At 54.9% G+C, this 25773-nt stretch overlaps 1 protein-coding gene across 1 annotated transcript in view; it reads left to right on the top strand.

The window, feature by feature from the left end:
- The first annotated feature begins 5667 nt into the window (after positions 1-5667).
- The window catches only part of SCARA5 (scavenger receptor class A member 5), a 152515-nt gene continuing 132409 nt past the window's right edge, over positions 5668-25773 (top strand). Inside the window, exons 1-2 of the mRNA XM_005284098.4 lie at positions 5668-6121; positions 11427-11545. Coding sequence (XP_005284155.2) covers positions 11434-11545 — 112 coding nt within the window. The 5' untranslated portion in view covers positions 5668-6121; positions 11427-11433. The remainder of the gene's footprint in view (positions 6122-11426; positions 11546-25773) is intronic.

Raw genomic sequence — 25773 nt, 5'->3', positions numbered from 1 at the left:
TGTGACAAAGTTCCTCCTCTATCTTGGTGGGTCCTGCGCTTATTGGCGGATTTTCTTGCTGCAGAGATTCACCATGTGGGTTGGGGAACAGCCCAGAGACCTTCCCCTCTGGAAGAACCCACAGTCCAGGTCAATTGGGAGGTTTGGGGGAACCCAGGCCCGCCCTCTACTCCAGGTTCCAGCCCAGGGCCCTGTGGACTGCAGCTGTCTCTAGTGCCTCCTGTAACAACTGCATGACAGCGACAACTCCCTGGGCTACTTCCCCATGGCCTCCTCCAAACACCTTCCTTATTCTCATCACAGGACCTTCCTCCTGGTGTCTGATAACACTTGCTCGGGGGGGAGAGCTAGCTCAGTGGTTTGAGCATTGGCCTACTAAACCCAGTGTTGTGAGTTCAATCCTTGAGGGGGCCACTTAGGGATCTAGGGCAAAATCAGTACTTGGTCCTGCTAGTGAAGGCAGGGGGCTGGACTTGATGACCTTTCAGGGTCCCTTCCACTTCTAGGAGATGGGATATCTCTAAAAAGAAAAATTGTGCTCCTCAATCCTCCAGCAGCACACCCTCTTGCTCCCAGCTCCTCACACTCCCACCACAAACTGAAATGAGCTCCTTTTAAAACCCAGGTGCCCTGATTAGCCTGCCTTAATTGATTCTAGCAGCTTCTTCTTAATTGGCTCCAGGTGTCCTAATTAGCCTGCCTGCCTTAACTGGTTCTAGCAGGTTCCTGATTACTCTAGTGCAGCCCCTGCTCTGGTCACTCAGGGAATAGAAAACTATTCATCCAGTGACCAGTATATTTGCCCTCTACCAGACTCCTGTACCCCACTGGTCTGGGTCTGTCACAATTGCCAAATAGCCACCGTAATACGTCAGCAGCCCCCCATCAGCTCCCCCACCCCGCTCCCAGCACCTCCCACCCACCGGCAGCTCCACCAATCAGTGCCTCCCCCTCCCTCCCCGCATCTCCCGATCAGCTGTTTCGTGGCGTGCAGGAGGCTCTGGGGGGGTGGGGGGAGGAGCAAGGGCATGGCAGGCTCAGGGGAGGGGGCAGGAAGGGTTGGAGTGGGGGCAGGGCCTGTGGCAGAGCCAGGGGTGGAGCAGTGAGCATCCTCTTGCCCATTGGAAAGTTGGCGCCTGTAGCTCCAGCCCCCAAGTCGGTGCCTATACAAGGAGCCGCATATTAACTTCTGAAGAGCCGCATGTGGTTCTGGAGCCACAAGTTGGCCACCCCAGGCATAAAGTAAACAACCTACTACTGCTACTGGTTTTTCGATTTTTTTATTTCTATAATCCAAAGCGCTGTAGAGGCTGTTTGAGTCTGTGAGTTCACCAGTGTAACCCAGACATCCCCGTGCAGCTGGTATGCTGCACTCTCTGCTGCCCCGTACGTTAAACAAACTCTGTTACCAAGCGTGCAAAGAATCGGTGCGTTCTTTAGCATGACTTAGTCCGGCTGTTTGCAGGCTGGGCTCTGAATGCCGCATTGTGCCCCATACTCCAGCGTATGGACAGTTTGGCTCGTGGCCACCTTTTCCCTGCAGCCCCCACCCCGCTGTTTAAGGCTGGATATGAAATACAGACCCCGTATGATCACCCTGTACAGACGCATTCCCAGTGTGCCGGGCATGGCTAAGGCAGGATCTACCTGACAACGGACTTTAATGCTCTCTTTGGTCCAGCTGTAACGACAGAGGAATTGGCGACAGGGTATATGGATGTGGGGAGGAGCTGAGTCCTTTTCCAAGCCATTCGTGGCTCCGAGAAAACCGATTAATGCTGTTTGGTGGGACTAGAGGCAACCTAACAGTAAAAGCCCACTAGGGGGCGGCAGGACTCCTGGGTTCTATTCGCAGCTCTATTCCCCGATCCCCCTCTCCAGGCCTCAGTTTCCCCCAAACTTTTTTGCTCCGGGCCCAGAATAGCATTGAGGTTGGTTTACGCACATATCGCTGTAGACCAGGGAGAATTACACCCACCTTCCTTCCGCCTGGGTGGCTAAGACTTAAATCATGACTCTGTAAAATCCGATCAGATGCTCCCCTGAGATGAGCTAGCGCCAGGCAAAGCGCTGGGGGTTTGTCACAAAGGGGGGCAGTGAAGCCAGAGAGCCTCTGATTTTTCTTTTCCCCTTTGTCAAGTATCTTAGGGCCAAGGACCTTCCCCTCCCGGCCGCTCCTCCCCCTCACAAAGAGCTGCTTGAATGAAGTACCGGACACAACAGCAGTTGTTAGTGGTGGAAGAGATCGTGTGAGGCTGTGAACTGGGCTTCCCAGCAGAGCAGACTTCTGGGATTTGGCCACCGCTGCAGAGGATCGTAGCTGGAAGCTGGAGACAAAGTGATCTCAAAGCGCAGCTCCAATCCGGAGTGCACACAACGATGCTGAGAACACGATGGCTGCTGTCTCCTCACACATGCAGAGCACTCAGAGATGGAGACAGAAAGCCGAGAGTTCATGTATTTTATAGCCACAGGCACCCAAAGAAGCCCCCGGGTTTGGGATCTGCAGCCCACAGGAACTTGGGGCGCCAGCCTTGCAGTTCTAGGAAGGCCCCTTGATGCCGCTCTGACAGGATCAGGGGGCAGACGCGATCCGCTAAGTGAACCCGCAGCCCAGGAGGGCTCCCCAGCTGGGGTGGAGCTGGGGTGAGGTTCTGCGTGCGGAGGAGAGGCCAGGTTGGGGGCACAGACAAAGTGCGTTTCACGTCAGCCATTCTCGGCTTCCCAGGGCCTGTAGCCAGCCACGGAGAACGCCTACAGCAGGGGCGGGCAGGGCCCTGCACAGATCCAGGCCGTAGCGAGGGTAAAGGTACCTGAGCCCACCCCCGTGCCGTTCTTGCCCCAAGCGCAGGGATGGGGTATCTGAGAGACTGGAGTAGCTGACATGTTCCCCAGTCGCCCTGCTCACTCGGGAGAGGTTACGTCGAAGGGAGCCGGCCTCCTCTTCCCTGTTAAATCATTCTCATCCGGCTCCAAGGACTAGGAGGAAACCAAATTAAACAGCCCGGCCCCTCCCTGGGCCTCGCCTGGGCAGCTCCACGGAACCCAGCCCCAGGGGGCTAATCCCGGAGACAACCCAGCTGGGCTGGCTGCAGCGTGAGACCGGCCAGAGCTGTTTGCTAGGGACAGCGAGAACCTGCCAGTCAGGGGCACCGTGCCAACGGCCCTATTAACCAGCTAGGCCTTGGCACAGCAATTCCCAAGGCGCCATGTGGCAGGGCCAGCTGCCTGCCAAGGGGCGAGGGGGGTCGGCATTGACGATGGCTCCTTTCAGCCCCCGTCCATGGCACAAGAGGGGCCCAGGAGCTGGGGGGACGATGCTGGGCAGAGGGGTGTATACCCGGGTGGGTGTGTGTGGAGCCCAGCTGAAGTAGCTCCTGAATGTCAGGGGGCAGATGAGGGGCAGGTAGGAAAGAGGATCATCTTCTGTCCCCCCCCCCCCGGAGCCCTTAGAGCAGTGGTCCCCAAACTTTTTACCTCACGGCCCCCCTTTTCCCTGTGTGTACCCCCCCCCCACGGAGCTGGGAGCAGGGCTGCAGCGATGCAGACAGGGGTAAGGAGGCCAAGGCTGGGGCCACAGCTGGGGAGGGAGGCGGAAAGGGACCCTTGGCCGGGGTCCGAGGCCTGCAGCCGTGACAAGGGGCAGATCCCTGGGCATAGGGTGGGCAGCTGGGACCCCAGGCGCGGGGCCAGGAGCGAAGCTGGGGGGCGCTCCCTCCATGCTCCCTGTGGGGGCTGGTCCAGACCCCAGCCATGCCCCCCGAATGTTACTCTGCGCCCCCCTAGGGGGGCATGCCCCACAGATTGAAGACCTCTGCCTTTGAGGGAGGGAGGGGTTTCTTCCCCCTTCTCCTCCCGTCGCCAGGCACAAGGTAGCTCCCGTTCTGCTCTGAGGGGAAACAGGGCCACGTTCCTTCCCGGCAGGGCGGAGGTATTCGCCTCGCCGCTCCGAAACACCGAGAGGCGCCGGGGGAAACGTCTGTGCAGCGTCACGGAAACATTCATGCTTCTGCGAGGTGGGGCTGGGGTCTGCGATCCCCGTAACCCCCACGTCTGCAGTGGGGCTATGAAGCCACTGTCATCATCCTCTTGTGGGGAGGGGAAATACACTGGCAAGGTGGGTCACATCTCTGCTCCATCCACACACACGCTGGTTGGCTCACTGGGGGATACCAGTCTACTACGGCTACCAGCCAATGGAGTTACTCTTTAGCTTGGGTGCTAGAGAGCTGTGCTGTCGGTCCGGGGTTCAGACCCAGTTGAGAGCTCCCACTAGGGCTAGTGCATGTGGCTGGAGCCGGGGAGGCCATTCTTTGTGCCATCCTGACTCTTCCTGCGAAGGATGAGAGGGAGGGTGAGTCAGTATTTCAGGCACTAGCTGGGGACCGGGGTTCCATTCCCCACTCCGCTCCAGACACCCTGTATCGGTGGTTTTCAAACTGCGGTACTGGGTTGTGGAACGTAAGGCGCAGGGTCACAGCGGCTCTGGTCAGCACCTCCTACCGGGCCGTTAAACGTCCCATCGGCGGTGCTGCCCGGCTAAGGCAGGCTAGTCCCTGCCTGTTCTGACACCGCGCTGCACCCCAGAAGTGGCCAGCAGTAGGTCCAGCTCCTAGGCGGGGGTGGGGGGGCATGGGGCTCCGCGCACTGCCCCTGCCCCAAGCACAGGCTCTGCAATCCCATTCGCCAGTTTCCAGCCAATGGGAGCTGGGGGAGGGCGGTGCCTGCGCGCGAGAGCCGCACGGAACCGCTTGTGCACCTCCACCTAGGAGCCGAACCTACTGCTGGCCACTTCTGGGGTGGCGCGCGGTCTGTGGTCCCAAGACAGGCAGGAAACCTGCCTTAGCACCCCTGCTTCGCCACTGATTGGGAGCCGCCTGAGGTAAGCAGGTGCCCCAACCCTGCGTGCCAATCCCCTGCCCCGGCCCTGAGCCCCTCTGAAACCCAGAACCCTCTCCTGCACCCCAAACCCCTCATCCTCGACCCCACCCCAGATCCTGCACCCTCAGCCCAGAGCCCTGACCCTGTCCCGTACCCCAATCCCCTGCCCCAGCCCTGAGCCCCCCCAAACCCAGAGCCCCCTCCTGCACCCCCCAAACTCCTCATCCCCGGCCCCACCCCAGATCCTGCACCTTCAGCCCAGAGCCCTGACCCTGTCCCGTACCCCAATCCCCTGCCCCAGCCCTGAGCTCCCCAAACCCAAAGCCCCCTTCTGCACCCAAACCCCTCATCTCCAGCCCCACCCTGCAGGCCTCAGCCCCGCAACCCAACCCTCTGCCCCAGCCCTGAGCCCCTCCCACACCCCAACCCCTCATCCCCAGCTGCGTTGGGTCACGGGCATCAACATTTTCTTCAACTGTATCACCAGAAAAAAAGTTTGAAAACCACTGCCCTGTATGACCTCGGGCAAGTCACTTAGTCCCTCCGTGCCTCCGTTTCCCCTCTGCCCATTGGGGAACAGCCTTCCCCCCTGGCGGGAAGATAAAGAGGAAGGTGCTCGGATACTCAGGGGACGAGAGACCATAGCTAGGACGAGCCCCTGGCTATTTTCCTGAGTTTTTCGCCCTGTTGTGCATTGCCCTGATACGCCCACACTGTAGCGTCTTGACCACAAGAGGGCGCACAACCCCCCCCAACTTTAGCCTTGGCAACTCCTCCAAGAGCTACAAAAGTCTCCTGCCAAGGAGCAACTTCAGTTCACAGCAGCCCAGCCCTGCAGCTGCCACTGGCTCTGCGGAGCATCCTTCGGTGCCCTCTTCCCCCAGGCCGGGTGGCTGCACACAAGAGCCTGGAAAACCCGCTCGGCTGTGGCGTTGCCTGGTCCTAGAGGAGGGCTGGGGTCTCTCTCCTAACTTCTCCCCCACTGGGAAGAAGCCTGGAAGGAGCAAGGAGGATTTGGGGAAATCTCTGCATCCCCCCAGCGCAACCTTGCAAGAGGCTGACCAGCCCCAGCCGACTATGGAAGGAGCTGCAGATGCTGCCTAGTTCTTTTCTTCCCTCCCCGAGTTTCTGGAGCTCTCGGTAAAGCACAAAGTTCGGTTCCCCTCCCTGGGCCATGCTGCCTCCTAGGAACTAAGAGGAAAACGCCTCGTCCTTCTAGCTGCAAGATTTCAGCCTGCAGGTGAGTCACTGCGCGCAGCTTTACCCTTCAGACCCAGCTTAAGCAACTTCTCCAGGGTGGCAGATTTCCCACGGCAATGGGTGGGCCGGTGAACTCAGGGGGTCCCAGAGTGCGGATGAGGGGGTCGGGCATGTGTTTCAAAGCCCCAGCCTGGCTCTAGAGAGGCCGCTCGCTCTACTCTGGGCTTCAGGCCCTGCTCAGAAGGGCTGGGGGAAAGGTTCTGAACTGGGGTCACTCTGATTCCCTCTTTGCAGCGTCTTTCCCGCCCGGGGCTGGGTTGCTGGGACCGTTGGATAGCAGGGGACACGGGGATTTTTGGCTGCTCCTGGTAATACACTTAAAAGGTCAAGAGGGATTTAAAGGAGCCCAAAATGTTTGTACCGGGGCAACTTGGTTAAGGAGCTGCTTGAGAAGGGATGCATCATCGAAAGAGTTGCCTGGGAAGGAACGTTATCTCCTGATGAGTGTAGGGGGCTGGGAGCCAGGACTCTTGGGTTCTATTTCTAGTTGTACGGTGTAGTGGTTAGAGCAGGGGGCTGGGAGCCAGGACTCTGGGGTTCTCTCTCTGGTTGTACGGTGTAGTGGTTAGAGCAGGGGGCTGGGAGGCAGGACTCTGGGGTTCTCTCTCTGGTTGTACGGTGTAGTGGTTAGAGCAGGGGGCTGGGAGGCAGGACTCTGGGGTTCTCTCTCTGGTTGTACGGTGTAGTGGTTAGAGCAGGGGGCTGGGAGGCAGGACTCTGGGGTTCTCTCTCTGGTTGTACGGTGTAGTGGTTAGAGCAGGGGGCTGGGAGCCAGGACTCTTGGGTTCTCTCTCTGGTGTACGGTGTAGTGGTTAGAGCAGGGGGCTGGGAGGCAGGACTCTTGGGTTCTCTCTCTAGTTGTACGGTGTAGTGGTTAGAGCAGGGGGCTGGGAGCCAGGACTCTGGGGTTCTCTCTCTGGTTGTACGGTGTAGTGGTTAGAGCAGGGGGCTGGGAGGCAGGACTCTTGGTTCTCTCTCTGGTTGTACGGTATAGTGGTTAGAGCAGGGGGCTGGGAGCCAGGACTCTTGGGTTCTCTCTCTGGTTGTACGGTGTAGTGGTTAGAGCAGGGGGCTGGGAGCCAGGACTCTGGGGTTCTCTCTCTGGTTGTACGGTGTAGTGGTTAGAGCAGGGGGCTGGGAGGCAGGACTCTTGGTTCTCTCTCTGGTTGTACGGTATAGTGGTTAGAGCAGGGGGCTGGGAGCCAGGACTCTTGGGTTCTCTCTCTGGTTGTACGGTGTAGTGGTTAGAGCAGGGGGCTGGGAGCCAGGACTCTGGGGTTCTCTCTCTGGTTGTACGGTGTAGTGGTTAGAGCAGGGGGCTGGGAGGCAGGACTCTTGGTTCTCTCTCTGGTTGTACGGTGTAGTGGTTAGAGCAGGGGGCTGGGAGCCAGGACTCTTGGGTTCTCTCTCTGGTTGTACGGTGTAGTGGTTAGAGCACGGGGCTGGGAGGCAGGACTCTTGGGTTCTCTCTCTGGTTGTACGGTGTAGTGGTTAGAGCAGGGGGCTGGGAGGCAGGACTCTTGGTTCTCTCTCTGGTTGTACGGTGTAGTGTTTAGAACAGGGGTTTTGGGGATCCAAGAGGCTGCTACTTTTGTGACTCTGAGCAAGTTACTTAGGCTACCATTTTCCAAAGTAGCCACCAGTTTTGGGTGCTCAAATGTTGGGTCCCCAACCTGGGTCCAACCACGGCTCTCCCTGTACCTGACCGTGCCCCTCTGTAAAACCGGGGCAGTGACACCGTTTCTGCCTGGTTAGTGCCTCAGTGCTGACAAGAGCTGCCCACATGCAGCGTGTGATGCACTGAGTCACTAGCTGCCAGCCTCAGCCCCAGCCCTGCGCAGGGGGCCCATGGGGCAGGGAGAGCACAGGGGGGGACCGCCAGTGAGCTCAGGCTTGGATTGGAAGGTTTCCGTCGAGGGCTGTGTATGTTCAGGACCCCTCGCCCCCACCCAACTGGAGCAGCAGTCAGGGCCGGCTCCAGGGATTTGGCCGCCCCAAGCACCTGCTTGGTAAGTTGGTGCCTGGAGCCGGCCGTGGCAGCAGTGCCCGATGGAAATGCCCAGGGTTTCTGCACCATGTGCCAGGCACGGCTGGTGTTGGCCAGACGGCCCGGCTGGATCTGTATTAAAGAGACTGAAGAACCCGCCTCTCGCTCTGAGCGAATCCGCGCTGGGGTGTGAATGCTCTGTGAGCGTTCAGTGCAGGGCTGGGCGTGTGAGAGCCGAGTGGAGCCGTTTCCCACCAGGGCAGCCCTGCAGGTCCCCCAGCAGATGGAGCCGGAGCCGTTTGCCCGGGGGTCTCGGTGACTAAACCCAGTGGAGTTAGCAGGCGGCAGCTGTTGGTGGCTGGAACCAGAAGGGGCAGGGAGGGGGCTTGGCGGAGGGAGCAGACCCTTATCCACCGTAGCCAACGCCTGAGGGGCACACGTGAGATGAGTTTGGGGGTGCTCAGCACATTCCACCTGGCAGGCTCAGCTCCAACGGAAGCAGCCCCATATTAACCCCCTCCACACCACAGCCCTTGTGGAGAGCGCGTGGGGCCTGGCCTGGCTCTCCTTGGCCAGCGGTGTAATACCCCCCGTTCCCACCCGGCACTGCTTTACCCCCATGGTGCAGGCCAGCAACACGAGGGGAATGGCCGGTGGGGGCTGGGGCCATCAGGCCTGATTCCCCTTTCCCTGGCACCCCGCAGACCCTGATATATTCCTCTGTGGAGCCGGCCCGACTCCCACCGGGGATCAGCCCCATTGGTTCCAAGAGGGGCCGCCTGGCTCTGCGTGAGCCGTGACGACACAGGGCCAGGCCGTCCGCTAAGAGGGTTGTTGGATGGACCCAGGCGACCCAGAGTAGTCTCTCTCGCCTGCCCCGTGTGGGAGGCCAGGCACTCTAAAGGCAGGGCCTGGTGGAAGCGGGGGCCCTGTGTGGGGTTGCCGAATGACCCGGTTCCACCTCTCCGGCCCTCGCGCTCGCAGTAACCACCAAGGGTCTCTCTAGGCCCCGATTGCAGGGGAGTTAACACACGCTGGCAGCCATGTCTGAAATCCCCGGCATGGTCCGGACGCCTTGTGTTTTAATCCCTGGCCAAGGAGGACCCTAGGGTGCTCCAGCTACACCCACCTCCCCTCGTGGAGGGTCTGGGCCGTGGGCTCCATCCCAGCAGCCTGCGCCGTGAGGTGGCTTGACGTGGTTCTAACACGGCTGTTCCCCGAGACCAACCTGGGCTGTGGCAGGCTTGGGCCAGCGCCATCTTGAGTGATTCTGGAGACCTCAGTTCACCCCCCGCTTGGGCACATCTGGCCTCTCCGATGGCCTCAGGGAGATGTCAAGACCTTTCCAGTCCCTGGCTGAGCTGTCAGTGTGTGAAGAATTCATGCGCTGAGACGACCCGGATGATGGGATGGATTGCACCCTCAGCAAGTTTGCAGATGACACTAAGCTGGGGGGAGACGTAGATACGCTGGAGGGTAGGGATAGGGTCCAGAGTGACCTAGACAAATTGGAGGCTTGGGCCAAAAGAAATCTGATGAGGTTCAACAAGGACAAGTGCAGAGTCCTGCACTTAGGACGGAAGAATCCCATTCATGTTACAGACTAGGGACCGAGTGGCTAAGCAGCAGTTCTGCAGAAAAGGACCTGGGGGTTACAGTGGACAAGAAGCTGGATATGAGTCAGCAGTGTGCCTTCGTTGCCAAGAAGGCCAATGGCATATTGGGCTGTGTACCTATTCGGTTCCAGGAAGTGGGCGGGTGGAAGCCTAAGGGGAGGATCTACAGGATCTGAAACCCAACTGATTTTGGGGGACAACTAATAAAATAACAGGGACAGGAGTGTGGTCACATGGTCATATTGGGCTGTGTAATGGGGTGGCTACCCTGCTCCTAAAATAGAAGGGGTTAAAAGCAGCCCTGGAGAGGGCTGTGTCTGGGGAGGACTGATTGGGGAAGCAGCTGCAGCTCGGCCATGCCCCAGTCAGGCCCCAGCCGGCCTGTATAAAAAGGCTTGGTGCTAAGAGCTCAGCAGTCTCTCTCTGTGTTCAGGGAGAGAAGGGCCTGGCTGCAGGGAGCTTAACCAAGTGCCTAGAGTGGAGCAGGGCTGGGGAAAGGCCAAGGGAACTGGGGAGCTCCGGCCTAGGAAAGCCCCAGGCTGCAGGTCTAGGGTAAGGCCAAAGGGGCACTTGAGTTGCAGGAGGCAGCAGGTCTGAACCCCTTTGCCGGTGATGAGTGGCTGATACACTGCAGTCTGCCCCAGCGCGTGGGGCTAGATGGTGACTGGCAGTAGCCCAGACTGACGCGAGGTGGGGTTAGTGGGTGGGGGTTCCCCTGGGTGGGGAGACCCAGAACCTGAGAGTGTGGGGGTACTGCCAGGGGGGCAGCACCTCAGAGAAAGGGGCACAAGGGTCCCGGAGGGACACTGGGGCCCAGCGGTAGTGGATCACTGGCCAACAGAGAGTGCTCCAGAGGGCTGGTAAGCTAATTCCCATGGATGACCAGCAGGAGGCGCCGCGGGGTGAGTCCTGCTCGCTTACAGGCTGCATGAGTAGGAGCATTGCCAGCAGATCGAGGGATGTGATCATTCCCCTCTGTTCAGCACTGGTGAGGCCGCATCTGGAGTATTGTGTCCAGTTTTGGGCCCCACACTACAAAAGGGATGTGGACAAATTGGAGAGAGTCCAGTGGAGGGCAACAAAATTGATTAGGGGTCTGGAGCACATGACTTACGAGGAGAGGTTGAGGGAACTGGGATTGTTTAGTCTCCAGAAGAGAAGAATGAGGGGGGATTTGATAGCAGCCTTCAACTACCTGAAGGGGGGTTCCAAAGAGAATGGAGCTCGGCTGTTCTCAGTGGTGACAGATGACAGAACAAGGAGCAATGGTCTCAAGTTGCAGTGGGGGAGGTCCAGGTTGGATATTAGGAAACACTATTTCACTAGGAGGGTGGTGAAGCACTGGAATGCGTTACCTAGGGAGGTGGTGGAGTCTCCTTCCTTGGAGGTTTTTAAGGCCCGGCTTGACAAAGCCCTGGCTGGGATGATTTAGTGGGTGTTGTTCCTGCTTTGAGCAGGGGGTTGAACTAGATACCTCCTGAGGTCCCTTCCAACCCTGATATTCTATGACCCACATATTTCCCCCCACAACCCTGCAGAGCCAGGGCGAAAACCCTGCTCCATCAGCTCCAAACCCGGAGGCATCTACCGCATGAGCTAGTGGAGAGCCCTGTGTTGTCTGTGTGTCGTCCCCCCCCTCCCCCTGTGCAGTCTCTCACCTGCCTGTTCTGTTTCCCCGGCAGCGAGAGGATGGAGAACAAGGCCATGTACCTGCACACCTTCAGCGAGCGGGAGAATGGCTCCATCTTCGAGGAGTCATTTGATGGAAGGAACCTGTCCAAACTGAACCTCTGCGAGGATGGTAAGTGCCAGGAGAGCCTCCCTGAGCAAGGCTCTGCAGGAACTCTCTGCCCATGGAAAAATGGGCACCACTCCCACGCCCTGGGGGCATGAGCTCCAACAAGAGCTGGTGTTAATCCTCACAGCTGCTTTGGGGTGAGGGGGAGCTCCAGATGCAATGGAACCACTCGGCCCTTTCGCTCAGCGGCCATGTGCACGGAAAGGTAGCAGAGAACTCACCGTGAAAGCTGTTCTCTGCATCTCAAATTTTTAAGCAGATGGACCAAGGCCTGGATGGGCCCCTGGGCACCGAACTTGCCCTCCCCGCACTAGAGAGATGAGGCAGCTGGGCAGGGCAGCTCGGGGGACGCTTGCACGGTTACCGTGTTGTACCTGAGCTGGGGATTTCAGTCCCTAGGACTGTCAGGCCAGCACTACGCACTGAAATCCACCAACACAAATAATGCAACAGTTTCCGGGGCGACCATCGCTACGTTAAGTCTAGGGATCGCGTTTAGGGGTGCAAGCGGGCAAGGGTGCTGGTGAGAACATGAACCCCAGGCCAGATGAAGCGTGGATGTTGGCTGGATGTCAAAAGCCCCAGAGTCCTACCCATACATCCATTGCCTCTGTTTCTGGTTGGATTGAATCGTAAAAATCCCAGACAAGACAAAGCTCCTAGCATGTGCCTCAAGGGGCTTTCGGGTCCCCTGCCCTCAGGAGGTTTCTTCCACTGGGTCCAAAGAGCAGAGGTTTGTAGGGACCTGTTCAAACCAGATAATTATAGAACCATAGAAATGACAGACTGAAAGGGACCTCGAGAGGCCATCAAGTCCCGGCCTCTGTGCTGAAGCAGGGCCAAATAAACCCGGACCAGCCCTAACAGGTGTTTGTCCAACCTGCTCTTAAAAATCCCCCATGATGGGGATTCCACAACCTCTCTTGGAAGCCTGTTCCAGAGCTTAACTCCCCTCAGAGTTAGAGTGTTTTCCCTAGTATCTAAATCTCCCTTGCTGCAGACAAAGCCCCTTCCTTCTTGCCCTACCTTCAGTGGCCAAGGAGAATAATTGATCCCCACCCTCTCTATAACCGCCCAGAACATATGTGAAGACAGTTATCGGGTCGTCTTTTCTCAATACTGCACATACCCAGTTTTTTTAACCTTTTCCTCCAAGGTCAGGTTTTCTAAACCTTTATCCTTTTAGTTGCCCTCCTGTGGACTCTCTCCAATTTGTCCACTTCTTCCTTGAAGTGCGTTGCCCAGAACAGGACACAGTCCTGCAGCTGAGGCCTCCCCAGTGCCAAGAAGAGTGGGATGATTACCTCCCCTATCTTCCATATGACACTCCTGCCAATACACCCCAAAAGGATATTCGCCTTTTTCGCAACTACACCACAATGTTGCCTCATGTTCATATTGTGATTCACTGTAACCCCCAGACCCTTTGCAGCAGTACAATCCCCTAGCCAGTTATTCCCCAGTTTGTAGTGGTGCATTTGATTTTTTTTTTTTCCCCCTTCCTAAGTGACATATTTTGCACTTGTCCTTGTTGAATTGCCTCTTGTTGATTCCAGACCCATTTTCCGATTTCTCAAGGTTGTTTTGAAGTCTAACCCTGTCCTCCAAAGCACTTCCCCGCTTGGTGTCATCCACAGATTTTATAAGTGTACTCTCCACTCCATTATCCACATCCGTAATGAAAATATTGAATAGCGCCCGACCCAGGGAATACATAGTTATGGGAGAATGCTCCCCGAGGGGCTGACAAGTCCCTCCTGGACACCCGGCGTCAGGCCAGGCAGTGTCCTGACGTCCTGCAGCCCAAGCGGGGCCTTGGCCAGACATGTGAAGCCTGGGTCCACGCTCCATTCCGGCTAGCTGCTGCTCTCGGGAACAGGCTGCATTGATTGACCTCACCAGGCTGTGGACTCCCTGCGGGCCAGTCTCAGGGACCACGTCTTAGGGCTTGGGGTGGGGGATGCTCTCGGGCTTTGGGTTTGGATTCAGCTTTGGATATTCCAGCATGCCCTGGTAGAGTGGGGCCAGCTGGAGCACGGACGCGGCTGCCAAGAGAGGGTGGGGCGGAAGGAGTGTGGGGCTGGGACTTGCCTCTCCATCCGGCAGCGTTGCCAAATGGGCGTGGAGAGTCCCACTGCTGGAAGGGGAACTCCGGGCCAGCCCTTCAGCTGCAGAGCTTGGATCTGTGTGCTCATGGCCAGGCCTGGCTGCGGCTCCAGCCCTTTGGCCCAGACCTTGCTCGAGCACACGGCCATTGCCTGCCGCTGCGTGATGAGTTAGTCGCTGACTGCATCAGTGCACACGTGGGACACGCACGGCGCCAGAGAGCGGGTTGCACATGCAACTGTCTGTCTGGCGTTTCCTAACTTCCGAGTGCTCGACTTTGCAGCCTAAAGAGCATTCTTTGAATGTAGGTTTTTGTATGTGATTAATAATAATAATGTGTCAAAATGGCAGCTGCTTAATCAGCAGATCTCTTTTCCCCTGAGAGTCTTGCCGAGCCACCATACTACACCTCCAGCGAGCTGGAGTCTGTCCCTCCTTGGGCATCAATTGCCTCCTAAATTACAACCCAGAACACTTGGGGGAGGGATAGCTCAGTGGTTTGAGCATTGGCCTGCTAAACCCAGCATTGTGAGTTCAATTCTTGAGGTGGCCACTTAGGGATCTGGGGCAAAAATCAGTACTTGGTCCTGCTAGTGAAGGCAGGGGGCTGGACTCAATGACCTTTCAGGGTCCCTTTCAGCTTTATGAGGTAGGTGCAATCCCATAAACAGCAGTGCAGGTTGCTCAGGTGCAACCAACAGCATCTTGGCCCTGCAAAATGTTTATTACTGGGGATAATGCATGGGAAGGGAAGGACCCAGCTTGACTCTCAGATCCCAGGTGAATCTGCAGAGCTGGAAAACCATCACCTATAAGAGCTAGGTATTATTATTTTAACTGGCATGCTGGTCGGATCTGATCTGGAGTCAATGAGCACAAGTTAGAGATTTTAAATGCTAGTTGGTGGAGGAGACTTGTTACTAGGCCATGGGGTCTTTCACCCTGACAAATCCAGCCCAGGTGAGACGTGACCCAAAGCTGTTATTCACAACAAACTGGACTCAGTCAGGAAAGAGTTACGGTTGAGTGTGTGTTTCCGTGGAGACCAACTAACGGCCGAAAATAATATTGCATTGTTTGAAACAAAATTTCTACAGCCCAACCTTAGCAAGTCTGGAAATGGCCAGTGAAAGGATCCAGCCGGTTCCCCACTGCCATATAATCTCTATTACTGACTCCCACCCCACCCAGCCCACCCGGCCTGAACTCTGGAAGGGAGACAGGAAACCCAGCTTACAATGGGACAGCTAATTTCAGCCTTGAATGATGGGCCTTTGTGACATGAGTTTGTGTGTGTGTGTTGGGGGGGGGTGTTTCCATCCTTATCTCAGTGGACAAGCATCCGTCTGGGGGAAAAGCCCCACATCTGTGACTGTCACGAATTGGCCCCTTGGTGGCAGTCTCAGTGGAGATGCCAAGAACTGAATGGGGCATAGAGAGTCAACATCCTCACTTTGCCATTTAAACCACCAACCCCCCCCCCACCCCCCCGGGTGTGTGGTAAAGCTGGGATTCTCGTTGGCTCTGACTGGATACTGATGGATGGGCTGGGGGCTGATCGATCGACCTCTGACTTCTGTGGTAGCTGAGGGAAAGGTGGTTGGCAGGACAGGCTGTCTTGGAGGACAGGGCAGGACTGGTGGCTTTGCTGCAGGGGGCTCCATTTTTAAGCCTTCGTAGGGGGGTGGAGTTATAGGACTGGCTCCACCTCTTAGCTCTCCCAAGACCCACCTCCAGCTAGGGAGAGTTTATAAAAGCCTCCTTGAGTGGTGGCTGCCATGGAAGCACGTTAAGATTATGTTTCTTGCAGGGGGCGGCTCTGACGCTTTCACAGCTCTAGACTAGGCGAGCTGGGTGTGCGTTCAGAGAGACCCCTGGGCTATCCCGGTGCATGACTCATAAAAGCATAAGAACGGCCATATTGGGTCAGACCAAGGGTCCATCTAGCCCAGTGTCCTGTCTTCTGACAGCGGCCAGTGCCAGGTGCTTCAGAGGGAATGAACAGAAGGAGGTAATTATCCAGTGATCCCAGTCGTCCAGTCCCAGCATCTGGCAGTCGGAGGCTAGGGACACTCAGATGATGGGGTTGCCTCTCTGCCCATCCTAGCAAATAGCCGTTGATGGACCTATCCTCCATGAACTTATCTAGTTCTTTTTTTAACCCTGTTATAGTTTTGGTCTTCACAAGATTCTCTCCAGCAAGGAGTTCCACAGGTTGACTGTGCGTTGTGTGAAGAAATACTTCCTTTTGTTTGTTTTAACCTATTTCCTATTAATTTCATTGGGTGACCCCTAGTTTTTGTGTTATGTGAAGAAGTAACTAACATTTCCTTATTCACTTTCTCCAGACCAGTCAAGATTTTGGAGACCTCTATCATATCCCCCTTAGTCGTCTCTTTTACAAGCTGAAAAGTCTGTCTTTTTAACCTCTCCTCATACAGAAGCTGTTCCAGACCCCTAATCATTTTTCTTGCCCTTTTCTGAATCTTTTCCAAGTCCACTATATCTTTTTTGAGATGGGGCGACCACATCTGCACACAGTATTCAAGATGTGGGCGTACCATGGATTTATACAGAGGCAACATGATTATTTTCTGTCCTATTATCTATCCCTTTCTTAATGATTCCCAACGTTCTGTTTGCTTTTTTGGCTGCCGCTGCACATTGAGTGGATGTTTTCAGAGAACTATCCACAATGACTCCAAGATCTCTCTCTTGAGTGGTAACAGCTTATTTAGACCCCATCACTTTATACATATAGCTGGGATTATGTTTTCCGATGTGCATTACTTTGCATTTATCAACATTGAATTTCATCTGCCATTTTGTTGCCCTGTTGCACAGTTAGTAAGATCCCTTTGCAACTCTTTGCAGTCTGCTTTGGACTTAATTAGCTTGAGTTGTTTTGTAGCATCTGCAAATTTTGCCACCTCACTGTTTACCCCTTTTTCCAGATCATTGATGAATAGGTTGAATAGGACTGGTCCCAGTACAGACCATTGGAGGACACCACTATTTACCTCTCTCCATTCTGAAAACTGACCATTTATTCCTACCCTTTGTTTCCTGTCTTTTAACCAGTTACCGATCTATGAGAGGACCTTCCCTCTTAGCCCGTGACAGCTTACTTTGCTTAAGAGCCTTTGGTGAGAGACCTTGTCAAAGGTTTTCTGAAAGGTCCCCTTTTGCATTGGGGCAGTGTGTGTTTGCGTGTGTGTGTGTGTGTGTGTGTGTGCTGGGTGGAAACACACACGGCTGAGCAGTTCTATCAGCCTCTCTACCAGGGACAACTTAAGCATTAGGCACCCCGAAGCAGAGGCTCCTTTTTAAATGTCAGCACCACTTGTCACATTGCATGTTAGTGGCAGATCTGAGCCCAGTCACGCAGCTCCCTGTGCCAGGCTCTAACCATTAGGCCATGCATTGCTCCCGGAGCTTCTCATGAATCTGTTGTCTCCAGACAATAGACACCATCACCATGATATTCCTCGCACACAAGGGGAGCTGGGAGTAGAGTTCTCATCCTTCTGTGACTGGCACTCAGGCCCTTGGCAGTAGTAGGTCTTGTATCCTGGGTTTGGCTCAGCCACCAGAGGGCACCCTCACTCATGCACACACTCACAAGAGTGGTGAAGACGGAACGCAGCAAACTGCTCTGCAGGGTGTAGAATTCACTGCGTCGCGAGCCGGCCGTCTTCCTACGGAGCATTTCTGGCCTAATAGCCCTGCCTGCCAGCAACACGTACTCCAGTGTCTGCCCCAGCACACCCAGTGCAATCCCCCCCAGGTCCCAATCAACCTGGCCAGCCTGGAGACTGTTTCTTCTGGCAGTGCTATGATCACTGCATCTCTGCCAGCCTTGGCACCACGCGCGGCTCTGCTCAGGCCAGTGCTGGTCTCCCAGGAGCTCCCCGGGGAGTTATTGTAGCCAGCCATACATTTAGCCCCAGGTGCATGGAATTGGGTTGCACATTGATCGCCAACAGCTCTGCATTCCACAGGGTAGGTGGCTGGGATCCACTGGCACTTTATCAACCCGTCGCGAGGCCTGTGTGGTCTGGGGTGAGTGCACCGATCTGGGAGGCAGAGCTATTACCACAGGCTTGCACGGAAAAGTTGTAGCTACCACGAGGTGGCAACATCCAGCAGACGCTGCCTGGGTAACGTGTGGGGTGTTCCAGGGGGCAGGATTGGAAGGTCCTGCTTTTTACTGATTGCAGAGGTACGTCATGTCCAGTGCTCCAAGAGTCCCGTTGGTTGGGCTACATTGCATTGGAACATGGGGCTTGGGGGTGACCTCGAATGGACAGAAAACTCCAGTCTGCCTGAGAGGGTTTGTTTGAATGTTTGTACTGAGCCGATGGCTTAATTTTCGTTTGGCTGTTACAACAGGAGATCTGATGCCAGTGTATCGCGGTGTAGTGATCTTCCCCTCCCCCTCTCTGTTAGAAACACCAAAAAATGGTGGTGATTTCTGGTTTGACTCGTGGAATTTCCCTTTCTTCATTCCCCCTTCCTCATTGATATGCAAAAATTTGACCAAACCCTCAGATCATCCCGCATTCCTTTGACCTGCCTTCTCTAACATAAACCTAGAGCAACATGTATCTGTCTGCCTGGGAGTAAAATCCAAAGCAAGACTCTCTCCTGCACATGCTTCTCCCCCTGGGGAGAGGAGGAGAGAACAAACATGGGCCAGATGTTCCTCATCTTCTTCTTTCTGTCGGGCAACCTTAGAAAAGCAGCAGGCTGGGATTATAATTGAATCTAGCGATTCCAAAGACCCCCCCCCCCAAGGTGGTGGTGTCGATGAGTTTCCATTTGTGGTGGAGAGATCCGCGCCTTCCACGCATTGTCCGACCGCGGTTGAGTGCAGTCCACTGCCTGTGGGCAAGGCAGAATCCTGGGGCTTCTTTCATCGGCGCTTCAGTCGGGTTTGGGACATGACAAGCGGCCCCCGAGTCGAGCCAGCGAGTCCGTCCTTGCCATTGGCCTGTAGCACTGATGTTAGTTACTTTCCTTAAGGCGGGACTGGAAGGCGCTCAGATACCAAGGTGGTGAGTGTGGGATAAGTACCTACATAGGGCAGAATAATACCAATATTAACTCTTTATAGAGCATGTTTCATGGATAGATTTCCAGGCTCTCTACACAGGAGAACAGTGGCTGTTATCCGCACGGTACATGCAGGGGAAATTAAGGTGCACAGAGGGGAAGGCCTGCAGCGTGGGGGGTTTCTAGGCCGGTGCTCCTCTGGCCTTCCCCCAGCCCTGCCCACAGTACCTTTTTCTGGCCTCTAACAAGGCCTACAGCCTGGGGGGTTTCTAGGCCAAAGCTCCCCAGCTCCTCTGGCCTTCCCCCAGCCCTGCTCCAGTCTTGGTACCCTCTCAGCTTCCAGGCCCTTCCCTCTCTACCGCTAGAGAGAGACTCTATCTCTGGCTTCTGGCCCCAGCTCTCTTATAAGGGCCAGCTGGGCCCTCATTAAGCCAGACTCGGCCTGATTGGGGGGTGGCCACCAGCTGAGGCCGCTTTCCCCAAACAGCCCCGCTTTTCCTTCCCTGCCACAGCCCTCTCCCCGGGATGTTTTAAGCCTTTTAAGGCAGGAGCAGGTGACCACCCCACTACAAGGTCAGTAAACAGAACCCAGGTGTCCTGACTCATAGACCAGGCTGCCTTATGTCTTTGCTTTCTTCTGTAACGTATTTCAAACGGAAGTGAGACCGGAGTGGTTCCTAGAGGGGACTGGCTCCTTCGCAGCGGTGGTGTGGCGGCTGTAGGCGTCTATCGCAACAGTTTTAGTTAGCCTTGGCTGCTGGCAGGCAAACCTAGTAAAGGAGGCAGAGGGATTTGGGATGGATGCCAGCTGTCCACCTGAGGGCATTTCCTAATGGCCGCGCTGCCACCACCCGGGGTGGTCCGGCTTGTAAAGCTGAGCTGTTTGGGAGACCCGCACCTGCACCTGAATCTGTACAATATTTCTGCAGCTAGAAAGGCAGATGGGCCAAATTCTGCACTCCTGGGCCTAGCAAAGCTCCCATAGACTTCGTGGCTCGGGTCCTGTAGCTCCTCCGCGCTTGCCCGGCTCAGCCCAGGTCCCAGGAGGAGGAGGGACAGCTGGAGAGGAAGGCTGGTCTAGTGGGTAAGACATTCAGAAGCTCTGAGCTGAATTCCTAGCTGTGCCACAAACTCCTGCAAGATCACTGTGCTGTAGGGGTAGGACTGAGCCCTCGGTCTCTCTATAAATTACTTCTGGTGGATACTTCTCCACCTCCGAGGGGGGTTGTGAGACTACCGCCACGAATCCTAGGGAGCTGCTTTGACAGCATGAGGATGGATGTTAGGTGGGGCACTGCCCAGACACAAGGGCAAAGCTTCTGCCCCACAGCGACCACAATCAGAGATGTCACACTGGGCTGGGGGGGCTGCTGGGTGCCAAACAGGGCTGTGGCATTAATACTCTTTGGAGCTCGAGTCTGCCTGCCGGGTTTTGTTGAAGGTTGCATTGTATCTGTTGAAGCCGAGTACTGTTGACCTGAATATAGCCAGCTAGCGGACTAGCCCCATGAGCTCCACATTCTGAGTCCTTCTGCAGCACTGGACATGCCAGGGCCCTGTGAAGGAGTGTGCCACCCCTTAAGGGGCTGGCTGGGTGTAATCCAGGAGGCTCTGAGGCTGGGCTGTTGGAAGGGGGCGCTGCGCTGAGGTGGGAGCAGGTCTGGCTGCAAGGCCTAGGGAAGGGCTGTGACGTCACCGAGCCTACAGGAGGCGATGCGCTCGCTCCTGGATTCTACCCTGCCCAGACTCAGAGACTTCACATGAGTTTGGGACCCCGGAGGACGCTGAGGCAAGGGCTTTATGGGCGGTCTGTTGTGATTTCTTCTTCCCTGAGACCTGCTTCCAGGCGACCGACGGGTTTGGATTAATTTGTTCCGGCTTCCCCCGTTTCAGATCCTTTATAGGGAACATTTTGACTCCCCAACTGGGTGAAAGTAAGGGTGGGGATCACCTGCAGTTCCACACCTGGACACCAGGGGGTGTGCAGGACCGTGCACACCTTTACAGTCTCCAAGGTCTTTACAAACACAAACTAAACCGCACACACACACCCTTCGCCATATTTCTTTTCAGTTTTATTGCTAAAGTTGAAGGGTATGTCTACACTGCAATTACAAGCCCATGCTTGGCCTGTACCAGCTGACTCGGGCTCAGGCTAAAGGGTGTTTAATTGACATTCGCGATGGAGTCCGAGCTCCAGGACCCTGCAAGGTGGGAGGATCCGAGAGCCGGAACATTTATGCTGTAGTTCAACAGCCCCTTAGCCCGAGACCCATGAGACCAGCCAGACACCTGCGGCTGGCCCGTGCCAGCTAACTGCAGTGTTTGTGACTGGCCTGGGCTCACGTAGCCAGTTGGTGGCCCAGCTGAGGATACGACCAAGGTGGCCTGCCTGCCTGCCTGCCTCTTACTCTGACCATCAGACCCAGCCCCCATCCTCCCCCACTTCAGCATATTCCTTCTTCACCTGTTCTCAGATGTGAGTTATTTATAACAAATTAATTCATGGGGGCTTCCTCCTTCGACCTTCGGGAGCCCCCTTGGGCCATGAGATGGTACCCTAATGAGCATCTTGGTGGTTTGAACTGTCGAAATGTCTAAAAATAACTGTAACAAATGTGTGGCCCTGTCCGCCATCCTAGCTGGCACTAGGTGCTCAGAACGTCACAGCAGTAGGAGGGATGGAATTTGGCTCCCAAAATGGAGCCCTTGGAGTTAATGGTGCCTCTCCATTAGTTGTTTGCCGTATAAGGCTTATGACACACTTGAGCCGTTCTGATGCCGTCCTGCCATGGGCGGTGGCACTAAGACCTACGCACCAACCTGCTCGTTACAAAGTGAACCCTGGAAAATGGGATAGCAGCAGCTCTGGGCAAGGCACAGCGAGGGGGCCGGAGCTGGCTGATCGGGGTGCCCCACTGGGCTGGCTACATTGTAAAATCCTTTGTGGGGGGGAAAGAGGGGGAGGGAGAAATATTTGCTTTTCCCCTTGGTTACCGATGAGAGCAAACCCTAAGCCCTGGGCTCCTTTTGGAAGGTTGTGAAAGCGAGAAGGGAGTGGGTGGTTTCGAGGGCTGAGGCCAGCTCCTCGTGCGCCCTCTGAGGACCTGATCTAAGTGTTAATGTCAGAAAAATATTGCAGCTCTCCTCGTTCTGAACCCCCCAGCTCCATCTGTTTGGCCAGTGACAGAATGCCCTGGCCAGCAAATGGGAACCGCATGCTGCTAATGAATTGCAGATTGACTTCCGCAGGAGAGCTGGGGATGCTGCATTTCACAGCTTAATCCCTGCTCAGCATCGCCTCTTAAAACAACGTTTCCTCGAGGGATCCGGCCCCGCCCGCGGTCAGGGAGTGACCTCAGCGTTTTATCATTTCATACGCCGGCTGCAGCCCCTCGCAGCTCTACACCCAGCGTAACCCTTTGGAGGCTGCAGTCGTTTGCATGAGGATCCAAATTGCACGCAGGCTCTGGGGCGGATGAGGCTGGCGTATCACTAGCAGCTCCTCCGCACGCTCTGTCAAGCCTGGGTTTCAGTGAGTGGTGAGCACTTGCTGTTCCGCTGCGAAGTCAATGGGAGCTGTGGATACGCCTTGCCACTGCAAATCAGAATCTCGCTGCCGGCCGGAATCAGCACCACCCAGTAAATAGTGAGGCCAACTGACCGCCAGGGTGCCTGGGTTCTCTTCCCGTCCCTCGCTGTACGGTGCTGCACGGGGCACTCGGATCATTTCACACATGGGGACACAGAGGCTCCCGGAGTTTATGGGCCAGGCTCCCCTCCGTGGCCTCTGATGCTGGGTCCCTCGCCAGAGACGCCTTGGTCTTGCTTGCGGGACGTGCTGACCATCGGCCGCTCCAGCGGACTTGATTTGAAGTTGTGGGTGCTCTGCGGCTCTAAAAAGCGGGGCCAAAATGTCTCGAAAGGGGCACCCCCAAAAACGGGAGGGACCCAGAGTTAGAGGCCACCTTTGGAAAATAGGAGTCTTGATCTCTTGTGCCTCAGTTTCCCCCGCTGTATAATGGGAATAACGTTACTTGATCTACCTTCGTGAAGCGCTTTCAGATGAGGTGCCGAATGCTGTTCCACAGCAGTGCTCAGTACTGTATTGTTGTTATACCCTCTGTGACCGCCTGGGAGGCTATGTGTGACCTTGTGCAGTCTATATGGTTTTATAAAAATATAAGTGACTATAATGTAACTGGGATATGCTTCATGCAAAAGGTCTCTTGTAAGGTATCATTACAAAGCTCATAATCTACTGAGTGTGATCATCCTATTTGTAGAAATGTACCACTCTTGTATCTAAAACTAGAAATATAAAACCTAACTCTGAGGGCCTATTGTAATTATGTAAAGTGTGGGCCATTAAGGATGGTTTGGAATCTTGATGACTCCCATTGTCTGCAGATGGCTGTATTTACCTGTGAGTCTTCCTGTATATGTGTGTGCTGGCAAGTGGGCAATGAAGTCTTGCAGTGACATGTGATCATGTCACCTGAACTGGAATCCATCTTTAACCTGGTGCTTTTCCAGTGAGGGGGGGGTGGAAACCCAGAGGGACAAAGGGTTCCCGCCTTATGCAAAAGATATATAAAGGGGTGGAAGAGAACAGAGGCCTTGGCTACACTCTTGGATTCACAGTGTTGCTGCGGCAGCGCTGTGAAGCACGAGTGTAGTCGCGCCACCTCTCCGAGGGGAATAGCTTGCAGCGCTGTGAGCGAGCGTGCAGTGCTGCAGGCGCTGATTACACTGGCGCTTACAGCGCTGTGCTCAGGGGGGGTGTTTTTTCACACCCCTGAGTGCAGCAAGTGCAACGCTGTGAATTGTCAGTGTAGCCAAGGCCAGAGAGGGGAGAGGAGCCCTCATGAAGAATCCCCTAGCTATCACCTGAGCAGGAACAAGAGCTGTACCAGGAGAAAGAATTGTGCCAGGCCTGGAAGGTGTCCAGTCTGAGAAAAAGCTTACTGAAGCATCTCTGAGAGTGAGATTATCTGTATTCAGTTTGATTAGACATAGATTTGCGCATTTTATTTTATTTTGCTTGGTGACTTACTTTGTTCTGTCTGTTACTACTTGGACCCACTTAAATCCTATTTTCTGTATTTAATAAAATCACTTTTTATTTAGTAATTTACTCAGAGTATGTATTAATACCTGGGGGAGCAAACAACTGTGCATATCTCTCTATCAGTGTTATAGAGGGCGAACAATTTATGAGTTTGCCCTGCATAAGCCTTATGCAGGGTAAAACGGATTTATCTGGGTTTAGACCCCATTGGGAGTTGGGCATCTGAGTGCTAAAGACAAGCACACTTCTGTGAGCTGTTTTCAGGTAAACTTGCAGCTCTGGGACAAGTGATTCAGACCCTGGGTCTGTGTTGGAGCAGACGGGAGTGTCTGGCTCAGCAAGACAGGGTGCTGGAGTCCTGAGCTGGCAGGGAAAACAGAAGCAGGGGTAGTCTTTGCACATCGCGTGGCAGCTCCCAAGGGGGTTTCTGTGATCCAACCCGTCACAGTATGTCTGCACAACAACACAATACCTGCGGCTGGCCCGTGCTAGCTGACTCAGGCTCACCCGGCTGATTCACTGCAGTGTAGACTTCCGGGCTCGGGCTGGAGCCCAGGTTCTAGGACCCTGTGAGGTGGGAGGCCCCAGAGCTTGGGCTAGGTCTACACTGCAGTGAAACAGCTGGGCAGCCTGAGCCCTGGGAGCCCGAGTCAGCTGGCACAGGCCAGCTGCAAGTTTTTCTTGGCAGTATAGACGTAGCCAGGGTTGGAAGTCTGGCAAAGCTAAAAAGGAGATTTAATTTTAAAAGAGGGACTGCTGCATCAAAATTCCACTGGAACTGAGACATGGAAGACCTCAAGCAATTGAGAATAAGCTCTGTCAGCAGTCTCTGGTTCAAATCTGGCCCAAGTAGGCGCTAGCAACCAGCAATAGTTAATATCTGATGGCATACTTGGTAGCCATCATTAACTGAGCCAGAAGGGAGTCATGGTCTGTCTTCTAATAGGCACAGGGTCAATGTTGGGCCAAAAACTGACCTTAATGCAATGTTAAGGATGGGGAAATACAGAATTAACCTTAACTCTGCCCCTTTGTGATTCTGCTTTAGGATATGCTCTCGTTTTATTTCAGCATAAATTATTTGTCAATGAATACAATAAAGGATTGGAAAAACAGGCCTTAAAGTGAGAGACTCAACAAGCTCGATCTGTTTAGCTTACCAGAGAGACGGTTAAGGGGTGACTCGATCCCAGTCTGTAAGTACCTACCTGGGGAACAACTATTTAATCATGGGCTCTTCAGTCTAGCAGAGACAGGTCTCACACGATGCAATGGGAGGAAGCTGAAGCCAGACACGTCCAGACTGGAAATAAGGTGTCCCCTCTTAACAGAGCAATTACCCATTGGAGCAGTTTCCCAAGACTTGTGGTGGATTCTCCATCACTGGCCATTTTAAAATCAAGACTGGCTATTTTGCTAATAAGAGCCATTCTAGTGCAAACGGGGATTAATTCAGGGCAGTTCTCTGACCTGTGTTATACCGGAGGTCAGACTAGATGGTACCTTCTTGCCTGGAATCTATGAATCCCAGGGGGTGGGGATAAGATGGATGTATCTCCACCCTTGGAACACCTATGAAGGAATTGGACACTCATTTCTGCTTCTTCCCATCTCTTTTAGGAGATTACATCTGGCTAAGATATAATATCAAACTGGCTGGAGCGCTTTATGCAGCCTAGCCTCTGTTTGCCAGAAGCTGGGAATGGGCCACGGGGGATGGATCACTTGATGATTCCCTGTTCCGTTCATTCCCTCTGGGGCACCTGGCATTGGCCACTGTCGGAAGACCGGATACTGGGCTAGATGGACCTTTGGTCTAACTCAGTACGGCCGTTCTTATGTAAAAACAATCTATTATGGAGCTATAAGTGTAGAGACATCGGTAATGACTCCACAGTTAGGGTTGTGCTGTGATTTCCATTCTGGCAGGACTAAAATATATCAAGGGCTCTTATTATCTGGTCAGCTCGGGCATGGAAGGTGGCAGCTCCTAAAGTCA

This window comes from Chrysemys picta, chromosome 3 (assembly GCF_011386835.1).
Source record: "Chrysemys picta bellii isolate R12L10 chromosome 3, ASM1138683v2, whole genome shotgun sequence".
Classification (NCBI taxonomy): Eukaryota; Metazoa; Chordata; order Testudines; family Emydidae; genus Chrysemys; species Chrysemys picta.
This window is presented reverse-complemented; position numbering and strand designations above follow the sequence as displayed.